Genomic DNA, 17,463 nt, shown 5'->3' with positions numbered 1-17,463 from the left:
GGTAAATGTGTGTGTGTGTGTTTTATGGCGCGTCGGACACACTAGTTGGACCTAATCTTTTGTGAGAACCTATAGGAGTGCCCTGCGCCGCCACGTCTCACAGCCAGCTGAACCGCCAGAAGCTGAGTTATCACTGTGCTAACGCCAGTGCCAGCGTACCTACCAACTTAACGACAGACTGACGGACAGACGTGGACACGCAGGTAAAGATCACCCCTTGTGCCCGTTGACGCAAAAGTGAATGTCGTACGGTGATGGCCGTACGACACCGTACTGGCACGCGCCACCGCGGGTGATGTCCGTAGCCCTACCCATCCACACATCCGCTCATACGGGCTCCCACCACCCCTCCTTTTCTCCCCCTCCCCTTTCACCTCCTCACCAAGTCATCGCCACCCGCGCCTCCTCCCCCCGCGCCACAACACCCCCCGCGCGCTAAGCCATATGCGATACGCACGATGCACAGTATTCACAATCGTACATTTTCCGACCGTTATATCGTACAACTTACGCGCGGCCCTCGGGCCCCAGGCGGTCGCTACCGTACTTGTACGTCGCCAGGATTACCACCCCTGCTGGGTTATAGTCTACCAAACCCACGGGTTGCAGTCGGGGGGCCGGAAAGCTGGCGGCTAGGCGCGCGGCAAAGGCGCGGGTTGCCAAATCAGGCATGCCGCGAGCGGTTAGCAGTACGCACGGCACTGTGTGTTTCGGGGGGGGGAAAGGGGGGGGTGAGTGGGGGTTGGGGTTGGGGGCCCGATATTCGAATAAATCTGCTCTGCATAACTACGTAATCAGTACGGCCAAACCATCGGCCTGTTTTACTTGCTAGCGCTGCTACTACTGTTTTTTTTGCGTCAAGTCCCTGCTCTCCACTTCCCCCTCCATCTCCCCCCTCCCCCTCTCTTTCCTAACCTCCCCACCTCCCAACTCACAATGGTCCCAAATACGATCTTCAGCAAGCCTCTGAAACACCGCGTCCTTCTCGACCACCAGCAAATAGCAACTGCCGCCACTACCGCCGCCACTACCGCCGGCAGCAGCAGCAGCAGCAGCAGATCCCCCGGCTGCTGCTGCTGCTGCTGCTGCGGGTGACATGAGCTGCAATCCGAACCTGGCAATGGTGGCCATGTCGCCCGGAAGTGCCCGACCTGAAGGACCTGGGGAAGCAGTGTGTGAGGGGTGTGAGAGGCAGGAGGGGTTTAGCAGGAGGAGGAGGTCGAGGGAGGGGGAGGTCAAGGAGGATATAAAGAAGATGTAAAGGAAGGGGTTGAAGAAGGCGGAGATCGATCGTACCACCAAAACCCACCATTCACCCGTTCACCCTGCCCCCCGTACCCACCCACTCCCACCGGCGGTACTGCAGTCCACCCAGGGTGAAGCGGGTCCGTCTCGCAGCTGCAGCCGCCCCGCCACCGCCCCACGCCCCGCACACGTCACCCCCAGGCCGCTGCGGGGCACACCCACCAGCGCCGCGGCGTCAGCAAGCGCGGAGTTGACGTCCCGCGGGGTGCAGAACAACGGTGGCTTGAGCAGCTGACGGCAGTAGCACCGTCAGTAGCAGTACCAGCAGTAGCAGTAACAGTAGCACCGGCAGCGACAGTATCAGCAATTGCAGGAGCACTAGTAAGAGTACGAATTGCAGTAAGATGGCAGTTGTGACAGCAGGATGGGCGGCAGGTGGTGATGGTGGGGATTGAGGGGGGAACCGAGGGCGGCCTCGGAACCGTTCATGACGTCATTACTTGATATTTACAAAGTGCGTGTTGGGGAGGGGCCGACATGAGGGAAGGGGAAATGTGTCTGTACGGCGTGTTTTTTTGTGTGGAGGAAAATAGGTGTGCGGTCGTCTTAAGGAGGCGATGGTGGTGGCAGCATCCGTATATATATACATGCATTTGCATGTGTCAGCGTACGACACTAATGGGCACGGAAAATACTGCTCTGGCACGGAAACTGCACGTGGATTTATGCGGCTGCCGTACGGGTGCACGCAATTCGTACCGTGTAGTACAGGTCCCGCTGCGTGGCCTGACGGCCCTGGCGCAGGAGGTCGTGTACGGCATTAAGGACCGCCAAAACTGTGGAGGCGCAGCCAGCGTGGCAAATACAGCCGAGGGGGGAAAGTTGGAGGGGACGGGGGGAAGAGCTGTTGTGTTTCGGCTCCATTTGGGTCGGCAGCGGCGCGGCGTGGCATACGAGCCCCATCCAAGGGTTATGGGAAGCGTGTGTCATGTTTAGAGAGAGAGCTACATGCTGCTTGAGCAAATAAATAAATAAATAAACGACGGTCATAATACTGGATCAACTCGTGACAAAAATGTCTCCTTTAATCCGGAAAACAAAACTCCGTTATATATTGTCGGGGATGCAGGAACGAAGGGCACTGTCCTGTCTTCTAGAGGTGTTTGGGAAGATAACTGGATCTTTTTACAATCATCAGAACCGACCGCGAGCATACGGAAGTGCTGCAGCGCCTTGGTTGCTCAGCAGGCAGCGCTCTACGCCGCGTTCTTGCAGCTGCTGCTGGTGGTGCTGCCGGCTTCGCGCCCGTGGACGGGAGCCCAGCTGCAACCTGGGAACGCCGCCTTCTGCGATCTCCGTAACCATAGCCTCAACCGTTGTTTCGATTCGCGCCAAAACGCTGTTTGCGTCAAGCCCAAAAGTTAGATCGGCCTGCTGTGACCCCGAGGCGGGAAACTGCGAATCGCCAAGCCTCATATCGGCCATCATGCGTTGTGCAGCCAGTCAGAGCAGAGCAAAGAAATTGCGGTCGATAAAAGGTGGGTAATTAGGCTCCGAGTCCATCAGCTTTGAAATTCGGGTTGGGCCAGCCTTTTTGGACGTTTCGGCTTCGGAGCAGGCGGTCTTCACGAAAACGTCCCTAACCGAATCGAAAAAATCTGCATGCCCCTAAGCCAAGAAAAAACCTGAGTAAGCTTAACGTCCGTCTAAAATAATCCTTAGAGGTTTGATCTGAACGAATATATCATTATGCAAGAGATTCTTGCAACGAGAGGCAGCCGGCAGCTTAAAGAAGTTGAACGGCCGCTAGTGTGGCACCTGCACCCACCGCCAGCGCGCCAGCCGCATTCCAAGGAAAGGTTTGGGAAGCATAAACAAGAGCCATGTGCGCAGACATGGAATATGTTATGTTATGTGACAAAGACGCTGTCCAGGAGATTGGAGCGTCAAAGCGAACTACATCGGCGTGATGTAGTCTCTCTTCAAATTTTCAGAATAGGCTGCGGATCCAATCAGGGCTGCGGTTGTTCAGTCCGCAGCATCCCAAGAGATAACGAAACCTCACTACCATGACTAAAGGCTTGCGCGGCGAGGCTCTTCCACGGTCTAAATGTTCATGGTCTACGAGCTATAAAATCTCGGCGAGTATGCAATCCTCCCGAAAGCCGAATCACCTCAGAGGACCACAGCCCAAGTTAGACTCCAGAGGGCGTACCTGCCCCGACACGAACCTGGCTGGTCTTCTTAGAACTTCTAGGCGGCCGCAAAGGTGCTCAAGGCAGTAAGGAGGCTCACCGATGTCCGGGTGACTCGCCAACAGCGCTGCGTGTCCCACAACGTCCGAGGGCCCTCTTACAAACAACGCAAAGCTCCAAAACGTCACCACTTACAGGATTAGCAAAGGAAGAGCGCGACTAAGGAAAAAGAAAACAAAACCTAACCGATAACTATCTCAAAATCATCTGCTGCAACTACTGTACGTATATACTTATCGTTGAGATCCCAACGAAATTTTGCGCCAAGCTCACATGCACCTTGCGACAAGCTGTCCAGACTGGTCTAATCCCATTTCCATACCGCTCATACACCCCTGTAATGTAAGGCTAATTACATGCCAGACGTAGGGCCTAGGCCTTCTGAGCGTAACTCATTTCCTAAGGCACACAAGCAGCTCTCATGTTCTCGCAAAAATGCCTTTGTATGCGTCTCTATCGATAAATTAAGTCCATCCATCGCATCCACCATAAAGCAGCCGCCACGCGCACCGCCTTCCATAGCTTACCGCTCTCGAGCCGCACGCACGCACCCTCACACACGCACGCGTACATAATAGTTTTTCGAAAACGATACCTACCGCTAGACCAGAGTCCCTGCAGCTGCTGCGCCTCAATTCCAGGATTTCATCCTGGCCTATTTCCCCTCCTATTATGCTCGGACATGCATATGGCAAATTCTACGCGGCATTATCCTCCCTCCCCTCCTCCTCCTCCTCCTCCCGCCTCCCACTACACACGCATTCATCACCACCCTGCTGTGCCCTAGACCAGTTGACTAAAGCTTGTTGTCCTAATAGAATGCCATGAATTCATGTTTTCTTCCGCCAGCCGTCATCGCAAGCAAGCGTGCAGCCCAGATATGTTTAACCTTCCGTGCCACCTTTACTTCGCCCTTTCCCCCATTGCCCTAAGTTTAATGCGCCTCTGGCGCCAACAGCCGCCAACCCCCAAGTGACCACCCCCCGCGTTACTCCGCGCAATCAATAGACAATCACGGGGGCCCCTGTGCCGCTGATCAGGACGTGATGTCCTGCGTGAATTTCATCAAGAAGGAACACCATTGCTAGGTGCTAAGCCGGTGCCTGTCATTATTTTCGCAAAGGCACCAGGTCATGGCACAACGGATCCGCACCCTCATTCCCCCCCTTTTCCTTCCCCTTCCCCGGCAGCAGCTTTTCTCGTTCGTGGTTCGTCTTTCCCCCCCCCCCCTTCCCCTTCCCCCCGGCGCCCTGCGCTGGCACCGGTGGTTCCCCTGTACACGCACTCTCAGTGCTCCTACCCTAGTAGCAGGAGACGCAGACGATCATTCCTCGTAGCAGGTAGTCACAGTTCAGGCCTGCATGCGCCAAACAGACCGCCAGTAACGAGGGCTTTTCGATCCTTTCAGGAAGCAGCCAGACAGACAGATGGATAGGTGGACAGACGGACAGACACATCGAGGGTGGGTACACGGAGGAGCCCACGACGAGTCCTCTCCGCACTGGTGGCGAATCCGCAAAGCCATGCCATATCGTTCTGAGCTCTCAGCCGCAGGGCTCTCCCATCGCAGGGCTCTCCCATATTAATTAGTTCTCGAAACCGTACAGTACCGGCAGTCGCACCACCAGCATGCCCGAAGGAAAGGCCCCCACGCCGCACTCAACCACTCCACAGCCTCGCTCCGCACTCACCCGTGCCCACTAGATCGATGAAATGTAATGGACAGATGATTGAACTCCATCTTTTAGGGGGCAGCAGAGCAGCCCGCACCCATCCACCCAGACCCCAATCTCCGCCAAACTGTACCAGGAAGGCCCAGGAGGCCTTACCTGTATTGCAGTAGGCCAGATCGTCGAGGCCGTACGGCAGCGTGGCAGCATTAGCGGTTATGACTGACGCGCAGCTGTATTTATCCCACATGGTGACGAAACGAAGGCAGTTGGGGATGGCCCACTGGCTGAACTTGTTGACACACAGCACCAAGCCAACCTGCAAATTGTGAGAAGGCCGTGAGTCAGTCAGCGATTAAAGAAAAAGACATCGGATTTGTCTCAAAACGCAAAGCGTCGTGTGTGTGTACGTGTGTGTGCGTGCGGTGTGTGTCTCTCATAGACACACGCAAAGGAGACTAGAGCTAGCAAATGTGATTATGATTAGTGAAGTAGATATATACATACAGGTATGGTATGGATTGTTCGTACAGGTACGGGCAAATAAATGTCGTATCTTTTTAAAAGCTTTTTATACCGGTACGGGATACCTGAGGTGCGCTGCAGTTTAATGCGGGATTAATCCTCTGAAGAAAGCTGATGGAGGGTAAGGCAAGAAGCTTCACGATGCTCGCACAGGTGTCGCCTGCTGCGAGCGTCCTCCATTCGCTACAGACCGCGAGGATAGGCGCCGGTGCAGTACCGGGAGGTACCGGATCCGGAGTGGACAACGGTGGCGGTGGCGCTGGCGGCAGGGTACAGCGGAATGGCTTGATGTAGAGCTTTAGGTCTTGGTACTTTCTGCAAGAAGGTTCTGACGTGCGGCAGAAAACGGCGCGTGGAGAATGATTGCGGAGTGTGCCAACATTTTGCGGCGGCCGAGGGCCTGAATCTGCATACCTACGCAGTCATTGGGAGTTGACTGATTTGTTGAGCTGCGAATTTGAAGAATCTGCAGGCGATGCAGATAAAATGAACGCGCTTACACGCGTCGGCCATTTTGGCGCGCTTCGCTTGCTGCGATGTGGACTACCTGACCTGGCGTGAAGTTCCCCCCGAAGACGTGCTCGAGAAGGAAATTAATGTGAGAATGAAGTAGTAAAGTATTGGTATTCGGGGCATACAGGGCAGTTCTACAACGACCTTTTTTTCATCGTTGACTCGCATTCTGGTTCACCGCCGTTATGAGCTCTTTAGCCTAAATTACAAGCTCTGTTACCTTTACGTTCAAATTCGTCGTTTGTACGACTAAGGTCTCGTGGTTAGTGAGCGCTACTTTTCGGAATCAACCGCCCCACTGTTGGCTGCAGCTTGTACGGCATGCATCAAGTCGCTGAAGACTAAAATGAGGTCTTACAGCCACAATGCAATGCATGACCCGTATTAATAATATCCCCTTACAAATATTTATTAATCACTATTGGTATCTCCATAAGAATACGTCTCAAGCCTTTGACAGAAATGAGTTTGACAATGATTTATGATAAAATGTGATCGTACATATATTTTGTTACTGAGTGTACTGTTATGATGAGCTGATAACTCCAGAATGGTGCCCTCAGGTTGGGCGTTGGGCTGGGTTTTCCTGGCTTTGCCCATTATCGCGGCCCAGGGCGGGTATTTCGAAGTCATAAGCTCATACGAAGATTTGGTCATGCAATTACAAAATTCGATGTCTAGGAATGAATCTGAGATGCGATTGCGGTTAGTGCCGGCTCGTCTGTATACCATTGAAGCCCCGCTAATTGCCGCGGCGACTTCTGGGCTATCAAGTTTCATTCTGGAGGGCCCAGAAGCGGCAAATGCTAGCGAATGGCCAGTACTGGCTTGCGGAAGTTTGGCTTCTTCTGCGCTCATCCTCAACGTCACAGTTGTTCGGCTGGCCAACCTACACATCAGCGACTGCCAGGGCACTGCTGTGATACTTCAAAGCCCTGACACTCCAGCAACATCATCACCTCCCGTCAACTGGTCCCTTCGGAATGTTTCCTTCTCCGGCAACCATGCCGCGGTAAGCAAACCGGTTTGCTTTCCCTGCCTCCTGTAAACAGCGAAAAATTATGGATTCAGTACTAATAAAATTTTGGAGAACCACACCGAATTTAAGCTTGGGCTTTCGCTCTGCCCACAGGTGCAAAACGCTGTCCGGCCGATTCCAGGGCTTGGCGGCATCGCCTTCACCGCTTCAGGTCTTTTGGTTCCGGAGCTTCGTGGCTCGCTGACCCTCAGTGACTGCTCCTTTCAGCAGAATACCGGCGTAACCAGCGGCATTGCTTCGCCACCGCTCGCCGTGTCCTGTCCAAGCAGGCAACCTGGCTATGACTGCAATGTCACCATCACGGGAAGCAGGTTCACCGACAACACCGGTCAGCTAAGCTCGGGCGCGCTTCTGCAGGCCTTTGCTGGTGGGCCCGCAAATCTTCGCGTCGCCTCGTCAACCTTCGACGCCAACACGGCCGCGTACATCCCAGCAATTCGCCTCACAGGCCGCATCCCAATGCCACCGGGGACATTGCTGCTCCTTGCTAATGGTACTGATCCGGCTGTCGTACGAATCGACGTGCAGAATACGACATTCAACGGCAATATTGGATCGTACGGCCTGGCGGCAGTACGGCTTGTTCCCGGGAGCCTTGATAACGGGGCGCTGGAGCTTCACTTTCAAGCCAGAAATGTGACACTCGTCGATCACTCTTCCGGTCCCGCGGCTCTCCTGGCTTACGGAGTCCGGGTCGCGAACCTTTCCGAAGTGCTTGTCGAGCGAAACCACATTCCGCCGTTCGATCCGAGCGTCGTCAATATCCCTTGGGTCTGTAACGGCGCCGTCGCGTGCATCGCGATCGACGGCCCAGACGGCGCAGTGCAGCTCAACAACACGACGTTCGTCGAAAACACGGTCTTCGACTCGGGTGCACTCTACGTCACCACTGTGGCGCGGCTAGCCCGAGGCAACGCGACGTCACTCGGCAGTATTACCGCGGGGGATCTTCGCCTAGTGGGTACGACAAGCATGCAGCTAGGGCAGGCGGCCATGATCAGCGCAATCGCCGTCGTCTCGATGATGGGCGGTGCGGTCAGGGACAACTCGGGTGGCGGCGGCCTCATGATCGAGCGATCAAAAACCCTTGAGCTGTTCGACTTTCGCTTCGACAACAACGTCCGTGGCCGGATGACCGACAAGCTGGGTAACCCCAGCCCGGACTTTAGCGACGGTGGCGGACTGTGGCTGAGTACCGTCATGCAGGCGCGTCTTGAGGGATGCAGCTTTACGGGCAACAGGGCCGCCCGTGATGGCGGCGCCACGTGTTTCATATCTGTGGGGAATTTACAGCTCGCCAACATCACGGCGATCAACAACACCGCACGTTATGGGGGCGCGTTTTTCCTCAATGGCGTTGACACAACGTCGATGGTGGGCGGCGGCTTCGATGGTAACAACGGCCGTGGTGGTGGAGGACTTGCGTTTGCAGGCTCAGGCGACATCGACCTCAGCGACGTCGTCTTTGACGGCAACACAGCTCGTGGCTCGGGTGGTGCAGTCCGCATCGAAGCCTCGCGCGATGCCAACCACGTCACCATCACGCGTTGCACCTTCACACGCAACACTGCATACACGACCGCCGCCGCCGCCGCCGCCGATGACACGGCGTCCTCCGCCAGCAGTCCCGGTGGCGGCGGTGCCGTACATATCAAGGCCGTACAGGTGGTTACGAGCTTTGTGGGCTGCAACTTGACGGGCAACGCCGCGGCGCGTGGCGCCGGCGGTGCGATTAATGTGCAGTCATCTTTGCCCGTTTTCATTGCCGGCAGCGACATGTCGTACAATGTGGCGGAGCTGCACGGCGGTGCGCTTTACCTTACCAATATGGACCCCGCGAAGACCTCGCAGATCGTCAACTCCGTACTGTACGGCAATAAGGCTGGCGTAGCAGCCTCAGATGCGGCGAGTAGCAGTAGCAGTCGCAGCGGCGGCAGCAGTGGCGGCAGTAGCGCTGATACTGGCGGCGAAAGCAGTGCCCAAACAAACGAGGAAATCATCAGCAGTACCAGCACCACTTCTACTACCAGCACTGCTACAGCCACCACCACAACCGGCAGTAGCAGCGGCGGTTTAGGCGGGGCAGTGTACCTGGAGGCCAGTAAATTGCTTGTCAAATGCAGTCAGTTGAACGGTAATGTGGCGCGGCAGGGGGGCGGCGCCATCGCGGCTCAGCTGCAGGCTCGTCTGGAAGTGATGGGAGACGAGGACCAGCCGCGAATTTGCCCCGTGCTGCTGTCCTTGCCAGAGATGGCGCGCGCCTCCGCCGCAGCTAACAACGTGCCTGTACAGCGGACTGCCGTACTGCCGTCGCCCACGACGCAACCCGTACCCTCCTTGCCATCATCGACGTCACTGGTTAATCACGTCGTACATGTCGATATGTCGTACGCCACGCTGTTTGTCGGCAACACAGCCGCCGTCGGCGGCGCGATTTATGTACGGGATAGCGCGATGCGGCTGCAGGCGGTTACAGGGGTAAGCACGTTGAGCAGCCCTGGTGTGCTCTTCGCCAATAACTCAGCAGCGGCTGGCGGCGCGTTGTGGATTTACAACGGCCGGGAGGCGGTCGTGGTGTCGGATTTTGCCAACAATACAGCCACCGCGCCTGCCGCCGTCGTGGCTGCCATCGCTGCGGCGCTGGTTCTTCCGCTGCAGTACGGCAACGGGTTCAGCGTCGCCGCCGCCACCAGTGGTGACGGTGACGCAGAGGCGGCGTTGGCAGCGGCAGCAGCAGCAGCGGCGCTGCCGCTGCCAGGTCATGCAGGTGCTGGCGGCGCGATTGCCGTACGGGGGTCGGAGACGACGTCGCTGATCGTGCTGGATTCATTGTTCATGGGTAATGCTGCCGTCGACGGCGGCGCCGTACATTTGGCGTCCAGCGAGGCCTGCGCGACGGCCGAGGGCTGTTACCGCGCCTCCCTGGTTGGTTGTGTCCTGGTTAACAATACGGCGTATGGCGGTGGCGGAGGCGGCATTTTCTGGGAGCATTTGGGACTGCTGAGAGTCTCTTGCCCCTACCTGGCTCGCTCCAATGAAGGAATTGTCGACGGAGGCGAAATGTCGGCGGCGCCGCCAGGGGACGAGCAGCAGCTACTGCCGCCGCCGACATCGCCGACGGTGCCGCAGCTGCCGCCGTCAGCGCCACGACAGTACCACCGCGCACCACCAGCGATGACGCCTGACGTGGCACTGTTGCCGTGCAACAGCTGGGCCGGAAATGCCGCCGCCGACGGCGCGTACGGCAATGACGTGGCTAGTACAGGATTCACGCTCGACGCCAGCCCGCATTACCTCGACTTCTACACCAGCAGCAGCCCAATAGCTGTACGGCTGAGCACTTATGACTACTACGGCCAGCTTTGTACGGGTGGCAACCGTACCGTCGTGATACGAGCGGTTAGCGAACAGGTCTGTGGGGTTGCGGAGGTTGCGGATGGTACGGAAGGCTGCCTCGTAAAGTGTGGGCCGCCGCCGCCGCTGCCGCTGCCGCCGGCGACCGCGGCAGTGGTTGTTATCATGGGTTCGAAACCTGGCCGAAGCGAAACCCGGCCCGGGTTCGACCATCCCGGCCTTGGCTGGTTGAACCAAACCCTTGCACCACCACGCACCACCTGCTTCTCCCCGCGATCTCCAGCTCCTCTCCTCCCCCCGCGCCTCTCGTACCACCAACGCGGCTTCCATCCACCACGGCTGATGTTGTTGTCCCGGTGTTGACCTTTCTTTGCTGCGGCTGTGCTGGTGCTGCTGGTGCAGGTATTTGGTCAGACGTACATGGTCACAACAGATGGTACGGCAGCCTTCACGGATCTCAAATTGCGGGCTCAGGTCAGGGTCTGGATGGGTTGTGGTGCCTGAGGGTGTCAGTTTTACAGGGTATGGGGTCTAGGAGAATTGGATTCGAGCTTGCGGGGTGGAGATGGGGCCGCTTGTGCTGGGAACGCGTTTGTACGGATGTGTACGGATGATTGCGGGGGGGGGGAAAATAGAGGGGATCCGGTATAATAAAGCTATTTCGGAAGGTGTTCAGAGGACCTAGAGGGAAATTTTAAATAGGTGGGTTTCGGAGCGCGTTGGAATCTCATCCGAAAAACGCTCAATCTCCCGGCCGACCGACCTCTAGATAGAGCTAACGCAGTCCGTCCCCCTTCCCGACCCCGTCCCACCCCGTCCCAACCCACCCACCCCCTCCCATCCGACGTGTCATCATCTCAGTCGGGTTGGCACGACATCGACTTCTCCGCGGGTAGCGTGTACCGGGACTTGGCTGCCGCCGGGGTACGTTGCCGTACATATGTGCCGTACGGCGATGGCCATGCCTAGGCGGCCTAGGGAACCTGCCGGGGTTGGGGGTGTGAGAGTGCGGGTGTGAGTGATGGACGAAAAATGCGGTTGGGTTTTCGGGTTGTGTGCGGACTTTGAGCTTTCGCGAGGGTTTGTGGGAGGGGGGTTTGTAGATTGGGTGTATGGGGGATATCGGGGATGGTGAAGTGCGCCATCACCGACAGCGCTGTCACAGACCATGGGTATTTTTACCCACCACCACACACATGTGCATGTCGCGCAAAATGCACATAATCTCCATCCAATATGATAAGAGCCAAAGTATAAAGTCACATAAAACGAACAACCACTATCGCCAACATTACCACTTTTCGATACAAAGCGTGGAGGATAAAAGCGCCCATTGGATCCCTCTGCCATCCCCACCACCCGCGCCCGCCGTACAAACTGTACGATTAGATCACGGTGTACGTCAGGCCCTGCCTCATCGGCGAGTACTTATCACCCAGCTTGGACCAGTGCCTGGGGTGCAGCCCCGGCTACTTCAACTTCGACCATTTGGCAAATCAATGTCGCCCTTGCGGCTCCGAAGCCCTTTGCTCCGATCCGGAAACCCCAGGCATGATCGTCCCAACGGACGGTTTCTGGCAATCCAACTTTTTTTCGGAGCAGGTACGGAAGAGAAGATTTTTGATTGTGTCTTTTGTGATTGCTGTGTCTTTTTGGATATCTAGGTTTGCGTCTGGGCCTGGGAATAGGATGTAATCCGCGATTACAATAAATTGGTGAAGATTGATTACAAAAATGTCATGCCGATGATTCTTCAGTGAGAGAGACCCTTCATGTGCCCTCCGCTGCTCTCAGCACGTGGATTCATTTACACAGTCATCCGTCCAGTCATGCATGTTTCTTCTGAAATTTGTACAGCTCTGTCTTTGGACCACCTACCAACCACCAACCAACCAGCCAACCATCAACCACCAACTAAACAGCAACCACTGCTGATGTGTTTCCAGGTCAGCAATTGCCCGAACCCAAGTGCTTGTACATACTCCAACCGTACGGCGAACCTGTCGTACGTCCAAATGCAAGTCATGAAGCTTGCCGAGGAAATCCAGGTGTCTCTCGTCCAGGCGCCGTACATGGCGCCAGGCGGCAGCGGAAGCAGCGGCGTGGGCAGCGGCAGTAGCAGCAACAGCAGCAGCGATGGTAACGGCGGCGGCAGCAGTAGCAGCCTGCGGCATCTGCTGCTGCAGAGGCGGAAGCTACTGGGGGGGGCATCGCCGCCAGGTGCCGACGTTGCTGCCAATAACGGAAAGAGCCCGTACGGCCCGTGGTACGACGATGAACATTATGCATTGTTGCTAAAGGTTCGTGCTCTCATAACGTCAAACCCGTTTTCAATCCCGGCAAGAGATTAACCTAGTCGTCTGTACTCCCTTAAATTCATTATAACAATTTTGTTGTGCGGCGGTGGGGCGCGCCCATTGGCAAGGTCGTAACCACACCCGACGCAGGCTTTACATGTCCGTACATCATGACCACGCGTGACTAAAAATGTACCCCCCACAACTACGACTCCAATATGCATAGCCCAGGTAGAACCGAAGGTAGAACCATTACTTTCCCACCCGCCCTGGCCCACCCCACCCGTCTTTGCAAAATGCCTCTGCTGACCCTCGCACACCCTTACATCTGCCCGTACACGTGCATACAAAAGTACTACTCCCTCGCCAATTCCCTCCCTCCCACCCCAACCACATCGGCACATCGACCTCCACACCACAGGCCGTGGTGCCCATGTTGGCCAGCTACAGCGCCACGCAGTGCTCCGAAGGCTATGTTGGAGTTTTGTGTGGCAGTTGTGCACCTGGATACGGTTCTACGGGACCTGCGCAGTGCCGTCGGTGCCCTCCGCGAGCGGTGAACAACACATATTACGCGCTCGCGATGGTGCTCACGCTTGCCATTTTGGCGTGGACTATACGGTCATTGTTGATGCAGGTAGGAACTTTGCAGGTGCTCAGATCTTCCATTCGAATCCTTTCAAGTGCATGTTTTAAAACATTAAAACCTATATTAGTGACTCCACTCCACTGTTGCTTTTTCCTAATATTTTTTGGATATTGCCATCAGGTTTTGTTTTTTGGGCGAGGCCTCGGGCGCCAAGTGCCTTTCGCGGGGCCGACAGTCTGTCTGTCAGTCTGTCTGTTAGTCAGCCTGTCAGCGTCGTGTCTCATGATGAACTCGCATGCCACGTTTAAGTGAATTGCATTTAGAAAAGCTACTGCAATTCTCCCTCAATTACCGAAAAATTAATTCACATAACACTGTGCGCGACACGACATCTTTCCGCGGCCCATGGCTTAGTCTAGGGCCCAGGCGTCCCCGGCCGCAAAACGCATCACCGCGAATCCCATACCAACCACAATTATCAGTATCAGTAATAAATACGCCGCTCATCAGCTTCGCCACACTCCGCAACTCCAGCCCATGCCTTTAAACCACAATCTATGGACTAACTGCCTTTAATAGCTCCCGAGCTGCTATTCCTCAGCGATGGACTTTTTTAAGTCCCCATGTCATGCGACAACACACCCTTTCACGCGCGTGGTTTGCGTGAGGAAGAGAAATCATTCTTAGCCTTTTATGCGGCATGTATCGCACTCACTTTCATACGTCGTACACTTATCGTACAACTGCCTTACGGCACCCGTGTCGTATTATTACACCCTTACCCGTATTACACCCTTACCACTCACTCCTATCATCCGCAGTCGCTGCTCGCGGCGCATCAGGCCCGAGGGGACCGCAAGGCGGAGGTGCTTGACGAGTTGCGGTTGATGGGTCGACCGGGGGTCAGCCCCAGCCTCATTGCCGTACTGCACGAGGACGAGCTGCCGGAGCAGCGCCTCTCACCGCCCATCTACGGCCGCAGTGAGATACCCCCCAGATAGTCCAAGATCGCCCCACACATTCCCCGAAAACTGCTCCCCCTACCCCTCCTCCCTACCCCTCCTCCCTCCTCCTCCCTCCTCCTCCTCCTCCTCCTCCCTCCTCCTCCCTCCTCCTCCCTCCTCCTCCTCCTCCCTACCCCTCCTCCCTCCTCCTCCTCCCTCCTCCTCCTCCCTCCTCCCTACCCCTCCTCCTCCCTCCTCCTCCTCCCTCCTCCCTACCCCTCCTCCTCCTCCTCCTCCTCACGTAGCATCAGTGCACATGGGCCCGTCCTCTCATCACTATCTACCTCCCACCCTTCCCACATCTCTCCACATATCAACACATGCCCGCCCTCCCCATGAAACACTAAGCAGGATGATAAATATAAATACATATGTATGTATGTATATCCTTCCTTTCTAACTCCCTCTGTGCCTGTCCATGTCCTCTTAAGAGTTCTCTCCCTCCATCCCCTCCCCACATCGCCAACTGTGTGTTTTCACCCGCCCCTGTCGCCCCCGCAAACACCGGGACTCACCTCGTCTTCCAAAACACCGCACGGCGCTCTGCAAGGCGACCCCACCGCCTCCGTAACTCACCGGAACTCCCCTCCCCTCCCCCCCCCACCACACACACACACTCGTTCCCCACCTCCCGGCCCCCCTCCGCACTGCCCTGCCATCCGACCTGAAATCCTTTCCTGTGCGTTTTGCCCTTTGCTATTTTATTCCTTGCTGGCCTTTTTGTTCACCTGCGCGGCTTACTCCTCGTCTCCTTTTCGCCCTTTTCGCCCTCTGCCGCGTTCTCCTCACTCCAGCGTTGCCGCCCGCCCTGGAGGGCTTGGCTTCCCTGCGCCAAGAATACCAGTACCAGTACCAGCAGCAACAACAGCAGTCTTGGACAGCGGATGGGGTGGCCGCCACCAGCGCCGGCGGCGGCGGCGGAAGCGGCTACCGAAGCGCCAGCAGCAGTCCGTATGGCAACTGGACGACAAACATTACTAGCCATTATGGCTTGCAACCCCCCCAGCCCCAGCCACCGTTGCCGCCGCAGCCGCGGATGTCCGCGTGGGGTACACGGCTGCTGCTGACGGGCACTGTCGTACCTGTCGTACAGCCGCCAGCGTCAGCAGCCGCGGATGGCGAGGATGGCCGCCGGCGCGGCGGCGGCGTTGCCAGTGTTGGTGGCAGAGACAGTGGGCTCCGCGCCGACAGCATTACCCCAGGCATCGCTGTGCCACCGGTGCCGCCGGCAATGCGGCCGGTTTCCGTCACCGCGTTCTTGGCGCCGCTGGGTAGCCATGCCAGTGGCGTCGATGTCGGTAGTACCATCAACGTAGGCAGCAGTGACGGCACCGCCGGAGCCGCCGCCGCCGCCGCCGCCGTGGCGGCGGCGGCGGCAGGTGACGGCAGAGAGGACGCGGCGACTCCCGCTGCGCTGCTGCAATCCTGCTGCCCCGCTACGACCCCGCTGGAGATGGACAGTCAGTTCGGGAACCCTACACCGCCGCCCGCTGGCGGTGGCATTGAGGACAGCAACGTGCAGCAGCACAAGCCAGGGATGGTCTCTGTGGATTCGCACGGCCAGGACAAACTGGCCGCCGCCATCGTCTCCAGCGTCCCGCGAGCTATCCCTGACCCATGGGTCAGTTCTGACCCCCGGGTCATCGTGCAGGAGCCCCCGCGCGGCAATGGCGATTCCCCTCGGCTGCGGCCGCCATATGGCGGCGGTGAAAGCTACGGCGGTAACGGCAACGGTGGCGGCGGCGGTGGCGGTGGCGGTGATATTGACCTTCGGATTGAATCTCCGCGAGCTCCAACGGCAGTGGAGGCTGCGGCGCCGGCGGCACCGGGACCGGCACCGGCGCCGGCGGGTGTCGTACTTGGCGTACCTGTTCGCTCCACTGTACCGCAGCGGCTGCTGCGACCTACGTCGTCCCAATCCGTAACTTCTCGTCTGGGTGGCGATCCGTTACATGCGCCGGCGTCGTCCAGGGGCATCAAGACGAAGCTGATGACACCTGTCTCCCGTCGCGGGTCAGCATGTACTAGTTTGCGGCGCGATGCACTGCCTTCCATTGCTCGACGGTCCGGGAGCGGATTCGAACCCAGGTCGCCTGTGACTGTGGTATCACGTACGGCTTCTGCCGCCGCCGTGCTGCGATGCTCGCCCTGGCTTCAAGATGAAGCCGGGGATGAGGTCAGAAGCATAAATGGAGACTTCCCGCGGCGGCGGAGCACCGCCGGAGCTGCGTCACGGCCGATCTCGCCGCGGGTCACCTCCGTCAACCACATGCCGTCGCCGTCGCCGTTCCTTAGGAAGATTCGGCGCCAGCACGACAGCACGGCTGATGCCGCCGCCGCCGCCGCCGCCGCCGCAGGCTGTACAGTCTCCCGCCCGCTTTACGGCGGCATGAGCCGTCTGAGGCGCAATGCCGAGGACGGCGGCGGTGCTGCCGCCGCAGGGGAGATTGAGCCGCTTCGATCTGAGAGTGGAAGCACCGGGCGCTCGCTGCTTAACCTGGGTGTCGTGTTGCGTCACCGGCTCGCGACGCGTTCGGGTCTAGGGGGGGCGATGGTGGCTGGGAATTCTAGTCGTACAGGTAGCTTTGAGATCAGCCGCCTGGCGACGCCGGCGAGCGGCGCCGGCATGGGCGGTTACCGTGGCGGCGGCGGCTGGCGGTACGGCGGGTACGGCGTGGACGCGTCTGGGACTGATGAAGAGGTGCTGGGGACACCTGTCGTACTGGCGACGGAGAGCGCGGCGCTAGGGGGGCCACCGGCAGCCATCGCCGCGCCGGACGGCTCTGCTCGCGGCGGCGGCGGCGGCGGCGGTACCGTTGACATGTTCCGCCGTGATACTGCCTCCGACGCCAAACCCCTGCAGGACGCAGCCGCCATCAAGATCTTCATCAGCTATGTGCAGGTGCGCACTTGGGGGCCACATGTTATATATAATATAATATACATATACACACATGTATATATATGTATAT

At 57.6% G+C, this 17,463-nt stretch overlaps 2 protein-coding genes across 2 annotated transcripts in view; both read right to left on the bottom strand.

The window, feature by feature from the left end:
* Positions 1–4,706, bottom strand: part of VOLCADRAFT_105081 (uncharacterized protein) — a gene marked incomplete at its 3' end in the record, with an annotated part of 19,871 nt that extends 15,165 nt beyond the window's left edge. Inside the window, exons 1-5 of the mRNA XM_002951299.1 lie at positions 4,028–4,706; positions 2,005–2,081; positions 1,339–1,450; positions 936–1,160; positions 512–701 (exon numbers count right to left, since the gene is read on the bottom strand). Of these exons, the coding sequence (XP_002951345.1) occupies positions 512–701; positions 936–1,160; positions 1,339–1,450; positions 2,005–2,081; positions 4,028–4,073 (650 nt within the window). The 5' untranslated portion in view covers positions 4,074–4,706. The remainder of the gene's footprint in view (positions 1–511; positions 702–935; positions 1,161–1,338; positions 1,451–2,004; positions 2,082–4,027) is intronic.
* Positions 4,707–4,801: 95 nt separating this feature from the next.
* VOLCADRAFT_91921 (uncharacterized protein) lies at positions 4,802–6,376 on the bottom strand (the record flags this gene model as incomplete). Its single annotated transcript, XM_002951298.1, has 4 exons — positions 4,802–4,857; positions 5,192–5,489; positions 5,923–6,109; positions 6,243–6,376. 4 exons carry the CDS (start codon positions 6,374–6,376, stop codon positions 4,802–4,804), a joined length of 675 nt encoding a protein of 224 aa, XP_002951344.1.
* Positions 6,377–17,463: the final 11,087 nt, after the last annotated feature.

Source organism: Volvox carteri (assembly GCF_000143455.1).
Source record: "Volvox carteri f. nagariensis unplaced genomic scaffold VOLCAscaffold_23, whole genome shotgun sequence".
In the NCBI taxonomy this organism is placed as follows: Eukaryota; Viridiplantae; Chlorophyta; class Chlorophyceae; order Chlamydomonadales; family Volvocaceae; genus Volvox; species Volvox carteri.
This window is presented reverse-complemented; position numbering and strand designations above follow the sequence as displayed.